Source organism: Vespula vulgaris, chromosome 3 (genome assembly GCF_905475345.1).
Source record: "Vespula vulgaris chromosome 3, iyVesVulg1.1, whole genome shotgun sequence".
Taxonomy (NCBI): Eukaryota; Metazoa; Arthropoda; class Insecta; order Hymenoptera; family Vespidae; genus Vespula; species Vespula vulgaris.
Window position 1 is genome coordinate 11,115,194 of NC_066588.1, and position 15,373 is coordinate 11,130,566.

At 29.9% G+C, this 15,373-nt stretch overlaps 3 protein-coding genes across 5 annotated transcripts; 1 reads left to right on the forward strand and 2 right to left on the reverse strand.

Annotated features, from left to right (window-relative positions):
- Positions 1-3,434: 3,434 nt before the first annotated feature.
- Positions 3,435-7,233, reverse strand: LOC127062888 (FAM172 family protein homolog CG10038). Of its 3 annotated transcripts, none has more exons than XM_050991850.1 (8): positions 7,067-7,233; positions 6,759-6,834; positions 6,477-6,592; positions 6,070-6,399; positions 5,865-5,984; positions 5,683-5,784; positions 3,758-3,842; positions 3,435-3,684 (listed from the first exon to the last, which is right to left on the reverse strand). In XM_050991850.1, exons 1-8 carry the CDS (start codon positions 7,196-7,198, stop codon positions 3,584-3,586), a joined length of 1,062 nt encoding a protein of 353 aa, XP_050847807.1. In that variant the 5' UTR covers positions 7,199-7,233; the 3' UTR covers positions 3,435-3,583. The 3 variants fall into 3 exon arrangements, with proteins under 3 accessions (XP_050847807.1, XP_050847809.1, XP_050847810.1); XM_050991852.1 differs by having other exon boundaries at positions 7,017-7,123; XM_050991853.1 differs by having other exon boundaries at positions 6,759-6,827; positions 7,017-7,107.
- Positions 7,234-7,886: 653 nt separating this feature from the next.
- Positions 7,887-15,226, reverse strand: LOC127062889 (sorbitol dehydrogenase-like). The gene is made up of 8 exons (XM_050991854.1): positions 14,982-15,226; positions 13,261-13,294; positions 13,018-13,178; positions 12,780-12,943; positions 8,719-8,903; positions 8,416-8,594; positions 8,227-8,348; positions 7,887-8,121 (listed from the first exon to the last, which is right to left on the reverse strand). Exons 1-8 carry the CDS (start codon positions 15,033-15,035, stop codon positions 7,971-7,973), a joined length of 1,050 nt encoding a protein of 349 aa, XP_050847811.1. The 5' UTR covers positions 15,036-15,226; the 3' UTR covers positions 7,887-7,970.
- On the forward strand, positions 9,480-12,704 carry LOC127062887 (protein claret segregational). The gene is made up of 5 exons (XM_050991849.1): positions 9,480-9,713; positions 10,128-11,167; positions 11,243-11,540; positions 11,635-11,912; positions 11,985-12,704. The coding sequence occupies exons 2-5, from the start codon at positions 10,128-10,130 to the stop codon at positions 12,433-12,435; spliced, it is 2,067 nt and encodes a 688-aa protein (XP_050847806.1). The 5' UTR covers positions 9,480-9,713; the 3' UTR covers positions 12,436-12,704.
- Positions 15,227-15,373: the final 147 nt, after the last annotated feature.

Genomic DNA, 15,373 nt, shown 5'->3' on the forward strand with positions numbered 1-15,373 from the left:
AGAGAAAAAGAAACAAAGAAAAGGAAAAAAAAATAGAAAGAAATTGTCGAGATGTAAGAGATTGTATCTGAACGTTTGTACTTACGTAGACTAATGTTGTAAAAGGAGCGCAAGTGTTTCTCCGATTGAAAAGTGAAAAAGGAACTTGTGTATATATCCCAGAACTCTTTGATCTTTCCAAATGTTTTGAAATATTGTCGTACGCCAAACGCCATCCTGTTCATTTCCTAAATGGATCATGCACCATTCCTTGCAAAAACCTATACAAATTTACAAATTTTTTTGTTATAACGAAATAGTATATCAAGACGCTGAATATAATATTTACAATTGTACACATTGTTGGTATATATAATTTTTTTTTCTTATCATATATATATATGTGTGTGTGTGTGTGTGTTTGTATGAAATATATGTATATGTAAAATACAAGTATATTCGTATGTAGTTGAATTGCAGACCGCATCTACACAATACATACGTCCATGAATATACTTTTTGCTCGTGAAGCCTTGAACTCCGAAAGCTCAATAAAAGTAAACTTTTTCCATTCTTTCATTTTTATCGTTTCACTTCTATTTATCTGCCATCCAGGCCGTGTATTCGTTCAACGTATGTATGTACTACCTTCCGTCCATGCATCGAGTCGAGCGAGAAAGAAAGCTATTCATTTTTCACGAGCGTATAAATGCGAGTTATTAATATACTGGTATTATGAAGTAGAGGGTCGGTAATTAGCGGTCGGTTCATCAGTCACTCGTCCGTATCCTTACCGATCATGGCCGGGGAATCGGGCAGAAGATAAAAGGTCCAAAGCAAGAAAGCGACCTACGTCCCTGTCCATCTTGGAACGCGAGACACATTAAAGAGCTAATCGACTGAGCCTTCTTATGAGAAACACGAAGATGAGTAGGCCTATTGCAAAAATTGCAACGATGTTAATTTTGTTGTCGATGCTTTCGATAGAAATTTTTCTAGAAGGAACAAAACTAAAAATAAAAAAGTTGAAAGTTGAAAGTTGAAAAGATAAAATACCAAATAGTGTTAATAGTTGTTGAACAATAACAACTACTCCAGATCGTGGTCAAAGATTATAACTGTTTTTTAAGTAACAACGTGTAAAGATATTTCCAATAAAGAAGAAAAAAAAAGTAATAAGAAAATAAACATAAAAATAAAAATAAGATCGAAAAAAGAAACGCGTTAAAAATCGAAGATGTAGCTCGGATAGATTCGCGCAGAAAGGAAGAAGGCGTGCACGCACGTCGTAGAAAAGACAGGAAGTGCGTGGAACTGTGATTGGCTGTCCAGAGTCGGTTGCCACTAGCTGTGTGACCTCTGACCCCACCCTCGTGGGGCGCGCGCACGTCTCCAACCCTGAAGGAAGTAATTACTGTACCCACCACCGCTCGATAACTGACACGCTATCATCTACAGTGCGCACCGTAGCTTAATGCACCTTCCTTCCACGTACTACGCTCTTCCCTCTTCCTCTCCACCGTGCACGTGCTCTCTCTTTCGTTTGTAAACACACGCCTGACATACTGGCTTACGTATGCATATAAAAATCTTATTTATTTTATAGTATCTCTAGCGAGTGTTATATCTGTAACAATGTCCTATATAAATATAAAAACAAACAGATATGTTTTATCATATTTTTAAATACACGATATCCCTTTCGTATCAATTACAAGAAATAGTATTAAAAAATAAAATATTTACTCTGTTTTGAATTATTGTACTCTTTTGAACATGACATACAGTGATATTAAAGATCATCCATCTCAATATTTTAGTCATTCTTTTTAGATTTGTAGAAAAAGAAAGAGAGAATAAAAGACGTTCTATTTTCGACTTTGATAGAGGGTGGCTTCTTTCTGATAAACCGTAAGGAGTATCGCGCAGAAGGTCATCCCAAGCAGTATTCTCATTGGCAGCCCGTTTCCTAGCTAGCATCGCGATTGGTCGAAGGTCGTGGGTCGCCTCACCTACCTCAATCCAACGTGACCTCCCACGCGACCTCGCGAGATAATCGCTACGCTTCTCCACCCTTCCACAGGCCACCCCTACGTAAGTTCCTATCGTATTAGCGTATACGTTCGCAGCTGGAGAATATTTTCCACTTTCATTCAATCGTTTAGATTATTTCTGAGAATCCACGAAACGAACGTCTTTCATCAATTCCAACAATTCATTTTCACAACAATTATATCAACATTACATCTATCCAACAACGTTTCCTATATATTTTTTGTACCCCATGAAAAATTCTTAAAAGACATTATATCCTAGACATTACAACGTCTCGGTAAATGTTTTATTTCGAAACGACTGATCACCCTTTAGAGATTTTTTATTTGGGGTTTGTCCTGACAGAAGTCAGTACTAAAAGGAGCACACGGTAATGTCGCAAACTCATCGATCAAGAGTGTGACAAGCAGCAAAGCGTGGCGATTAACGTCCAATGGGGGAGAGCTTTTTTTTACCGCAGTTCTTTATTATTAGACGAGGATGCATCGTCTGCCGAACTCGCGGCAGAGGGTGAAAACGTCGAGGCGTAAAGATCCGATCTGAATTTAGCGCAAGATCATGAAGATCGGACCTTTCTAGCCGGAGGGTTGCGTCCTATCGCTTTCTACGATATTGACTTCACGTTCTTGTTGTTCCTTCTTCTTTGTTCCTTTTCTTCACTTTCCTTTTCTTTCCTTTCTTTCCGCCGATACACTCTATCCGCACATTACGTTTTATGATACATTACTCAGACCTTCTCTTATAAAAAATAATATTGCTATTGATATCGAAAATTGTCGATAGACGAAGGTATCTTGTCTTATCGAAGGGTAGCTTATTTTTTCCTTCCTCGAGTGTTATATACATTTGTGAGAAAATAATGCAAAGAGGAGCGTGAACGTTTTATTTGAGATCTTTTTTTACTTTGCAATAAATAAATACTCGCATTAAAATAAACAAAGTCTTGGGAAATAAAAAAAATGTATATAGACTTTATTAAAAAAAAAAAAAAAAAAAAATAGAAATGAAAGAATTCAAAATTGAACGATTTATATCCAAGAAACGAACTTGTAATCAGAAACGATTATGATCACATCCACGTAGCATTAAGCGCAGTTATTGTGTAGTGGGAGAACTAAGAGACATAATATAATTACTGTAATGCAATTAGTCGAGACGCGTGATGCTCTGCTTTTTGTCTCTAGAAAACGGCTGCTCTTAGGAGAGATTAGATCAAGCAAGTAACCTTACCATATAATCAGGAGCATCTGTGCAAAGTTAATCTAGATTACTAGCTAGCTATCTTCGATGAACATTTGATTTTCTTGAAGATCTAAGAAGGATTAAGATTAACAGGTATTATAGGATGAATATGTCTACATATATATATATATATATATATATATATATATATATATATGTATATAATAATTATCGATATTTTTAATCCATGAAATACAAAATTTTAATTGTAAACTAATAGCGATAGAAATAAACTAAAATTATGACGTAGTATAATAAATAATAATACAATTTATAACTATGTCTTTAAAAAATAAGTCCTCTTTCCTCAAGCCTTTGCAGTATCATGTATACTTCTATAACGGTCTTCTATAAAACGAAAGAGAGAATCGATGCAAGAAGATGATGACATCTCATGAACGGTATGACCTACATAAATCAAAAGTATTATCAGTATATGTACAAATGTCGTTGTCAAAAATTCAAAAAAAAAAAATCTTACCAGCAGAAACTCGCTCTATATCTCCACTCGGACAAAGTACAGGTGTATCCAAAGGCTTATCCGAACATACCCAGTTTTTCGATATCTACGATTACAAGAACCAAAATAAAATTTGGAAGGAAAGAAAACAAAAAAAAAACGAAAAACAAAGAAAAAGAAAGAAGAAATAAAATCTTACTGAAGAAAGAAAACACTACTCGGTTGATACTTGCAAAAGGATATAGAATATCGTCGCAAGGTAAGACAACTTAAAACTTCGTTTTTAAGGCTTCCAAAGAAACATTCGATTTCTGACCATCTGCAACCGCAAGAACGAAACTAGAAGATGCAAGTTCCCGTAACGAAAATACGGTAATACGTTCTTCTTCGAGGGTATATCCTTACGCAAGAAACGATGGCACGTGCGATCGAGAAGGAAACCGCAACGTGAAATCGAATATACGCGGTTCGGCCAACGAGGATCGTTTTAGGGAACTATTCTCGATTGTCGACCGACCGAATCAATTCCATTTGCTGTTTACTCAAAAGCGGCTAGCGTTACGTAAACACGGTAGATCACTCTAACACGAAACTATCCCTATTATCTGTGCACCTGATAAACGTATATCGATATGCAGACTCGTTTGACTAACATTGTGCAAATAACCATCGTGATTATTACCGTAATAAGGACATTCGACGTCGCTTTTAAACAGAACGATCGACGTAGTATAGCACATAGAACGATGCTACCAGTTCTCTTTACCTGCGCTTCGCAAAATCCTCGTCGAATCCCGGCACTAATCGAACCAAGTCGAGCCTAAGTTAAGTTGAATCGAGTTAGAGCGCATCCTCGGGGGAAATGTCGTCGATTATATTTGCGCTCGAAGTACCGAAGTTCCAGAGAGAAAGAGAGAGAACGCATTGGTACAAACCACGGTTGGTACTTCTGTTTGCACCGGCACTCTAATTGATTATTTGACGTCTCTGATAATGCGATGATGGTCGCTCTACCATTCTCTTACTAGTTTGCTATGCACACTCTGAGATGGGACTGATTTTGCAATGGAACGGATTGCAAAATCAGCAGGTGTTAAAGATTTTTCAACAAAAATTTGAAATACTAAGTAACGTATGCCGTTATAATTTGTCTTTGCTTTTTTTTAGAAAAGATTCTTTTTCTCAACTTCTTCCTATCGACCTAGTTTAAAATGTACTTTTAAATTAGTTAAATTAATATAACGTTATACGTTAATATTTATACGTTTCGCTATGTTCATTCTAAACAATAGTTGCTCGTACTTATGTACATATGTACATTTATAACAGATGATCGATCGCTTTTTTTTTTGTCGTCGTTTTTCATAGTCGAAATACAAAAAAGTAGGATATCAAACAGATTTCGAAGCACGACCACCGACCGAGCGTATAAATACAACTCAATACCACTTAAAGACTATAGACTCTATAGAGCTAATACAAGAAGTCATACTGTGCGTCTCGCTATCATTGTAAATCTACAAATCGATAAATGAATAAATGTCATTTATATGAATAGATATACTATCATCTAGCAAAATTAATTTACTATTTTAATGAACGTTTTATCTTAATTTTCTATATAAAAATGAATTTTTTATAAACATTTTCTATATCTGCTTGAATTTGTACATAAAATCGGTTAAGTGTGTTTCCATTATTCTCAACAGACAATATTCAACTGCAATCTCCATGAGTAAATATACCACATACCGAGTGAAAAGAGAAACTGAAGTACCACTCGGTAACGTAGAACGCTAATAAAGAGAATCACGCGGTGCTTTTGTCGATCGGCAAGCTACAGATGGTCAAATCAACTCCCTACATTCGTTTTTTCTATTGGTTAAGTCTCAGTCGTTATATTATCTTAATAAAAGATTATCAAATTGATAATGTTGATAACATACCTTCACTACATGTTCGAATCCTTTGGATCGTGCAATATGTACAGAATCTGTTAAGCCAACAGCAAAAACCTTTCTTTTAAATTCCTCAACATGATCCATTGCCTATAAATATGGAATAATAATCATTGAATTAATAAGTTTTTTTTTTTAATTATAAATGTTAATAATATCAAATAACTTGCAAATTTGACTATGCACTCTCCACCGTAACTGTGTGCTACTATAGCAACATATTTAGAATTTGATGGTCCGATATAGTCATTCCATACTGTTTTCAAATGTTCATGAGGATCTCCACTACCCTGTTCATAAATTTTTTGTATCGCTTACAAAATATATTTCTCAAATAAAATACATAGCTTTGTTAAAACAAACTTTAATAGAAACCTTAATTTTACTTGGTTTTCCTTTAATTAATCTGAAGTTATCGTTGGTATTCAATACAAACAATCCATAACCCAAATCTTTAGCTTTTCTAATATACGGTATTTGAGTTCCGGTAAAAAGGCTATCATTTATAATTAAACGTCTAGCCCATTGTCCAGCTCTGACAACGCCACTACCATGAATCAAAATTAATATTTTTTCATTTTCTAAAGCATCGTTTGATGCAAATATAAAAGACTTTTTGTTTTCTGAAATAGTACTTTGTTTCGGTAATGGTAATCTATTTAAACCTTCTTTCTCCAACAAACTATATACATATTCATTAATAACCTGTAATTGAAGCATTATGCATTATAAAATATTGATATATATAATAATTAATATATAAATAAATCGATACAACTTACTTCACCTAACGCTTCATAACGTTTTTGATTGTATTGTGGATTCTCGCTTACATTAAATTCAAAACCTTCATTAATCAACAAACCTGTTTCTGTATTTAATTTCTTTAATTTTCCATCTATTATTAAAATAAAAATTTTAAATATCATATTGATATCTTTCAAATATTTTGTTTCTATATCAAATACTTGTTTTCTATATCATATTGAATATACAATATATATATTGTAAGAAATACAAAATATATATGCATATATGTATAAAAAAGTTAGCATTGAGCATACCTGCGTCAAAATCATATCCAAATTCATTGAGAGACTTTGGAAAATCAGAACAGGCCATCGTAGTTATGCCTAACAACTGAATAAAATTAATATAATAGTATTCAATACAATTAAGTTCAAAACATTTTATTACTTTATTACAATATAACCTTATTACCTTATGCAGAATAATAAAATTAATAATTTCTACATAATTAATATTGAAAATATAATACAGTAATGTAGTTCTTCGATAAAAATAGAAAAAATATACTTAACTGCATTTATTACGCCAAAACATTGAGGAAAACATCGATAAACATTTATACCTGTTTTTCGAACGATATTTCGAAGTGACATCGTAAATCAACAATGGCGCCAAATGCAATTCGATTATCGAAGTAATGTTGAAATATTATCGATACATTATCGAAGAAATATTGAAATTTAATTTTTCTCATTTATATTACTCGCAAAAAAGAGAACTACTCTTCTACGCAATTTTATGAAATTGTAATCTAAAATAAAGAAAACGAGTAATTGCTAAACATTTAAGAAGATTTGTTACAAAATTTTGTTATTAAATTGTTATAATTACAAATATATGGACCACATAAAAATCAATGAATCAATAAAAAATAAACAATTTTTATTTTAATTTAACCAATAATATAATCTTTTTATTTCAATTACAATATTAACTTACAATAAAAGATATAAAAATTGAAACACAGTTCTCATTTTATATACCATAAACACGTATTTTAAACTACAATAATATATATATTATCAGAATTTAATAATATATATATTTTTGTATTAATTTTCAATAAGTATACTCAATTTCTGATTTTTATGTATTAAGAATTTGTCACGTTTGTAATATTATAAGTTATAATTTCAGATTAAATTTTAAAACATATATATGTACAAACAGATGTATATTGTCAAAAATATAAAAAAATATCTTTTTATAAGTCGCAATTTCTACTATTTATCATTAATCAACAACTATATTGACAATTATTGTAAAAAATATATACTTGAAATCTGTAATATTATTATATATATCAGATAAAATCTAAGTTTTAAGACTACAAGTCCATAATTATTTCATCTAAAAATATATAAATGAAAACATATATTCTATTTTTTTTTCTTTTTTTTTCTTTTCTTTTTTTAATGTATTAACTATTTTACTTTAGCTTAATTTTGAATTAAGCTATTATTTCCTTATTTGCAATGGATCATAACTTTGATTACACCACTTTCTGCTTTTGTTTGCGCAAACGCTGCAACAGTATCCTCTATTTTGTAGTTGTGAGTTATAAGTGGTTTCACATCTATTTTTTTCGAAGATAACAGTTCTAATGCATCACCATAGCTGGAAATTAATTTCATTAATTTCAGTAACTATGCTTTATAACTTAAATATACAGCTATACATATAAAGTTAAACTAAAACATTATTTCTCTAACAAATACTTACTCGTTAGCATATCTAAAAACACCTCTAATATCAACCTCTCTTACTAATGCATTCATAAGTGGAACTTGTACTTCAGGAGGACCACAACCAACCAAAACAATCACACCGCCTGATTTAGTTACCTGAAATAAATTTTTGTAATATATGATTGTATTTAACAATTTTATTTAATATAAATATCATACTCACTAATATAGCTAAACGTATTGATGCTTGAGCACCAGATGCATCAATTGTCTGATCAGGATCATCACCAAATAATTCATGAATCTTTTTTACATTTTCATTTTCAGAAACCTCACGTTTTGTTAGATATACCTCATCAGCTCCAAGCTTCTTAGCTACATCTAATTTATCTTGCTTTATATCTAAAAATAACATTTATTTTATTTTCTACAAAATTTATACAAGTACCTTAATAAATTAAAATTAAAAATAGATTCAAGCAAAAATAAAATTTTTTAAATAATTCACTACTAACAAATAACATACCAGTAATAATAACTTTACTAGCACCCATAGCTTTAGCAACTAATAACGTTACTAAACCAATTGGTCCAGCACCTAAAATTAACACTTTGGAACCAATCTTTACACCGGCACGTTTGCAAGCATGAACACCAACCGATAAGGGCTCCATAAGAGCTCCTTCTTCTAATGTTACATGATCAGGCAATCTATAAAATATAATAAATTCAAATACATTATAAGAATATTCAAATTTTTCTATCATACAAATTATTAAAAAATATAATAAATCAACCTAAAGACAAACTGCCAATAACAATAATATTTTAATGAATAATATTTATCGAATAATTTCGATAAAACATTTATAATATTCAAATAATATTTATATTTTATTCGTTTACCAGTTAATAATCATAACGATTTTTAAACTTTCTGCGCGTCCGAAATTAGTCCGAATTTATTAATATCATTTGTTTCAAATAATTAATCGCAATTTGCTTTATTACATTTATGCTGAAAAAGATAATAACGAAGCAATAATTTTTTATTGAGTAATCCTGATATTGATAAATAAATAATAATTAATATTATTATTGTACGTAACAAATTGATGCTTCATAATTTACTGAATTTTTTCAATAGATGTCGCCTCTAAAGCATGTACTGAAAACGAGTGAAATATCGTATCTGTTTTATTTATTATCGATGAGTATATTTGTATGGTTTACGTGTATTCTTATTGGTCGTTGCGTGATAAGGCACAGATTTAAATAAGAAGCGTGTGTCTAACCGTCGTTCTTCAGGTATGAAGAAGTGTAACATTATAGAATTGTCTGCATGTTTATCATTGTAAAGTTTGATATACAATATATTGGTAGTTTCAGAGCAGTTATTTGAGACGTTTTATATTTTAATAGCAAATGGAATGTATATTTGTACGGAAGTTTAGGAGATTTATATAATTGAAAGTAATTGTAGAAAGCGTGTTACAACGAAGGACTGTTGTAAAGGACGAGGTTGGCTTTATTTTATTATTTATAGAAAGTTTAAATTATTTCATAATGATTATTTTATATAAAATAGAGAACGTGAAGTCTTTACTTGACTTGACGTAACATTCATTACTTATTTTGTATTGTTTTATGCTTTTGAATGTTTATTAGATCTCTTTTAGAAAAGAACTTGATAGAAATTGTGTGTGTGTGATGCATTTAAAATATTTTAATAATAAAATACGTTAATATAGTAATATTTCAGAATAATTTATTTTGAAAGACTATTTTTTTAGTAATACTTTATTATATTTATTATTAAAGCATGGTTTTTATGATAAATTTATAAAGATATACACAACTGTCATATGAAAGAAGAAGCGAACAGACGTGTAATTTTTATAATTAAAAATTAATATATTCCTTCACACTTAACAGATGGAATCTCGATTACCAAAACCTAACCATTTCTATAAAAAAGCTACGACTATGATAGATATAGATTTAAAAAAAAAAAACCAAAGCATGACAAAAATTCAAACTGGCTTATCACGTGCAGTAAGCAGTACAAAACTTACAGATGATACAAAAAAAGACAAAAATATGTTAAATAATGATGGGAAATCTAATAACGAAAATGAATCTTTACCGCAAACTACACGTACAAAAAATATTGCTGCAATTACAAGATCTAACGAGGCAATCAAAGCTATGAAAAGGCCAGGACCAATTGTGACAACTGCTAATACAAAGAAACCAAAAGTTAAAGTTAGCGTAAAGGCTATTACTCCAAGAAAAACATTAAAAACTGTATTGAAAACAAGAAATGGTATAAATCGACCTACTGAAAATAATACTAACAATAAGACTACTGCTACTACTACTACTACTACTACTACTACTACGACTGCTACTGTCAATAAATGGGATTATAAAGGTCGTTTCGCAATAGTAAATAGCGAACTGATCAAATTGCGTGGAAATTATAAAGAAATATTAAGTAAAAATACAGAACTGCAAAAAATAATAGATGACTTAAAAGATAATGGGAACACATACAAATTAAAATTAGAAGAATATGAAACTTTAAAAACAACTTTATCTAAAGAACTTGAAACGACGAAGGAAGAACTTAAACAAGTACAAAATGAAAAGGAAGACTTCGTAAAACGTTGGACAAAGGCAGAAGAAGCATATAAGAAAGTAACTGAAGAGTTAAAAGAACTCCAAGATAAATTTGCAGACCAACAAGCAAAATTACAAGAGCAAACAATTGAAACTAAAAAAGTTAAAACAAAATTGGAACATGATGAAAATCTTATTAAAGATTTAACTATTCACAAAGAAGAATTACAATCTCTTGTCCATCAGATGGATAAAGAACGTAGAATCCTTCATAATACCGTACAAGAAATGAAAGGTAATATCAGAGTATTTTGTCGAGTACGTCCACGAACTCCAAAAGAATCTTCAAAACCGTGAGTTATTTTACATTCATGAAAGATCACTTCACCATTATGTAAATAAATATTATATTTATTATATTTCCACAGATTATGTTTTATAAAATTCGTTGATGAATGTACTATAGAAATAGGAAAATCAGATGGTTCAGACATGGCTAGTTGCAGTGGAAAAGTAAGAAATGTACGGCAAGAATTCTCCTTTGACAAAGTGTTTCCACATAATGCATCACAGGCTGATATTTTCGAAGAATTATCTCTTTTAGTTCAATCTGCTCTTGAAGGATATAATGTTTGTGTATTTGCATATGGTCAAACTGGTTCTGGGAAAACGTACACGATGGAAGGAGAGCCTGGATTTGATACAGAAGGCATGATACCCAGAACGGTAAATAATACATACTTATCTAATCTTTTTTAAAAAAAGATTGATTTAAATTTAATTAATAATAAATTTCTATTTATTGTCATAATGCTTATAGGTTCGACACATATTTAAAGAGATGAAAGAATTAGAGCTCCTTGGGTGGGAATACAGGATAGAAGCAAGTTTCTTGGAGATTTATAATGAACATATAGTTGATCTTCTTGACTCGCAATGTAACAAAATTCATGAAATACGTATGAGAGATAATAGAGGTCATGATCTTTATGTGAGTAACCTCAAAGTTGAAGAAATACATAATGCTGAAGAATTACAGGACTGTTTATTGACCGCGCAGCGTAATAGAGCTGTTGCAGCTACCAATTCAAATGAACGGTATACTTAATATTATTAAGATTGCTAATTATTAATTGCTTTAAAATATTGAAAACGAATTTAATTTTTTAGATCATCTAGATCTCATTCAGTAGCACGTATACGACTAATTGGTGAACATAAAACAAAGGAAGAAATCTGTATAGGAAATCTTAATTTAGTTGACTTAGCAGGTTCTGAACGATTAAAGGGCGAAGAAGCAGCTAGAACCGCAGAAACAAAGAATATTAATAAATCATTAGCTAATCTTGGTAACGTTATCCTTGCACTTTTAAAGAAGCAAGAACATGTGCCGTATAGAAATTCAAAATTGACACATTTATTGATGCCATCTTTAGGAGGTAATTCAAAAACCCTTATGTTGCTTAATATATCTCCTTTAGATGAATGTTATAACGAAACATTGAATTCCTTAAGATTTGCCAGTAATGTGAATAATTGTAAAATAAATGTTAAAAGAGTTCGAACTGCGTTACCAAATATATCGAATAATTTATCATCTAGTTCAACGTCAGATATATAATGCAAATTTTTAATATTAATCTGTCAAAGTATTTTCATATAAATCAATTATTTTATTTGAGAAATCATTATCTATAATATTTTAATATGTAATTGAGATATAAGCAAAATATATGTTATATCTATCCGTTTTTTTACCATATGAAATTACAAATATAAAATAAGAAGTAATATTATATGCACAATCAAAATATGCAGTTAAATAAATTAAATAAGTTTTTTTTTATATAGAATAATAGATTTTGTATTTCTCTTAATATTTAATAAAAAAACTCGTTACTGTCTTGTATCTTTTAATAATTAATCTACACGTATATAGATTAATAATATACTTTAAAAACTTACTTGAAACAAAAATCAGCTGCGTGTTTGTAAAAGCGTCTCAAACTGCCATGTACAGGAGGAGTAGCACAAAATACCATGTCTTTACATAAATTATAACGACCGTCTTTACAGAACGTACATAATCTACAAGGCACACCAGGTTCAATAGCTACACGATCACCGACCTGTGTAAAACAAATAAAACAATAATTTATTTAATATTTTCATATAATCCAATAGTATAATCAAAGTATCTTACCTTCAAATTTGTTACATTTTTTCCAAGTTTAGCAATTACTCCAGATGATTCATGACCGATAATCATTGGTTCACGTAAAATAAAATCGCCTATTCTACCCTTTTCAAGATAGTGAACGTCCGATCCACAAATTCCAACACATCTCATTTCTATTAACACTTCTAAAAATGATAATGACAATTAATAACAAAATTGAACTTAAATGCAAATTATCAATAATCGTGATTTTTCATTTTTACTAACCATTAGTATCTGGTTCCTCAATAGGTGTCTGTTCCTATAATAAATAAAAAATATTTATATATATTATAGATACAATATGATACGTTTGTATATATATGTATATATGTATGTATGTATGTATGTATGTATGTATGTATGTATGTATGTATGTATACACACACACACACACATTTATTATTATATTATATAACACATTATTATATTATTATTATATTATATAACATATAAAGTATACCTATATATACATTTTATTCTACTGTAAAACGCGTAACAATGTTTGAGTGAGTAGCAATTCGAAGCTATTCCTTGTTTATTTGCTATACATACATATATTTCCATTCTGATAATGAGTATTTGCTCAGATATTACATAAGCTAATCAGCCTGCTATGAACATTAAAATCATTCAACGCGGAGAATAGTAAAAGCTCATAAAGTCGTTTTACTCGACGTAGATCATATGTACTTTGCAAATAATAATTTATTTGACTGCAGCGTTAAGTGCACTATTCAAGGTTCAAGGCAGCTGATGCACTAGATACATTACTTCCTTTGCAATGCTTGCCATTGAATGTATTTAACACATTTATGTATGTATGTGTATAAATGAGTTGTCTCGCGATTAAAAATTATTTCTATTGTTATTATTAGTAAACGGATTTTTATAAAGTTTTATTATGTATATGTGAAAAATATTTTATCTAAAAATTTTAAAATTTTTAATACTCAACATCACGATAAGATAAACATTCAAAATCAAAAAAGTGATAGATATATGTATAAATAAACAATTAAAAATGTACTTCTTATTTTTTTGTTTTATCAATATCAGAAATATTTTTATATTAATTCAATTGATATACTTAAGAAGTAATAGTATAGAGATAGTCGCATACGTCAGAAATAATCGATTGACTATGTATGTTGCAAGGGTCAGAGATAAATTCAACAAATACATATATATTCTATCGTTTGATTATTGCATCTTCTTTAAATAAATACAATTACATAAGATAAATAATCTTTTATCGATCAAATAGATAACATATATATGGAATATTCGTCTATAGATGGCCGAGCAAATACTTTACTCGCAATTCATTTAAAGTAACAAAAAAGTTTACGAAAAAACTTATACATAAGAATTAGATAAGAAATTTTTACGGCTCTTCGAACAGTTACAAAATACAGTTACAAAATACATGTAAAAAAATTTTCTTTTTACTCGTGACCTTCTCGAATTATTAAAGTCAGCATAGCTTTTTTCTACATAGATTTTTTTTCAGACCAATATTTTTTTCAATCAAAATCAAATCTAATAAAATATTACTATGCATATTTTATTAGATGACAAATATACATCGTTGAATAAATAAAAAATATCACAAACACGCGATATGTGAATTCGAAATGAGATGATCATTAAATAAAAATTATATTGAATATATTAAATATTACTACAATCACAAAAGAAAAAAGAGATTATTTCGAATATAGAATTTTGAAGATTCTTATTACGAAGAAAATTCTGATAATCGATAAAACTTTAACACTCCTTTTACTAATAGTCCTTTTTAATTCATATAATAAATTATTTCATTTCATTCAAGATATATACAAAATAATGAATAATTAATAATTAATATATTAAAATAAAGCAACGTAAATCCGATGAAATTTTCTAAGAAGAAATCTAATGCGATATTAAATTTTTTTACTTACCAGCCGAATGTCATTGATGCCGTAAAGTATGGCAGTGAGATTATCCTTGGCCATGTTTTCGGTCTTGTCGTTGAATAAATTTTTCTTCAAACTAAAGATGGATTCCTTTGTAATAGAAGGCACTTTGATGCTTCTTCGAGTAACGGACGATGGAATGACTCTTTGAACGAGATAACATCACTCCTTATATACGATTTCTAAACCGCTGGCCCTAATATCACTACTGTTTGATTACCTTATGCGTCTGTAAAGACGGTTTTCGAAGTATTCTCTGCTGATTCGGCTGGGTTTCCTTCTAGTCAAGCGCGCGCACATACCTTTATGTTTCTATATTTACTTGACATTTAACGTGTATCCATAGGGTTCAAAATAAGTTATTATCTTATGGAAAT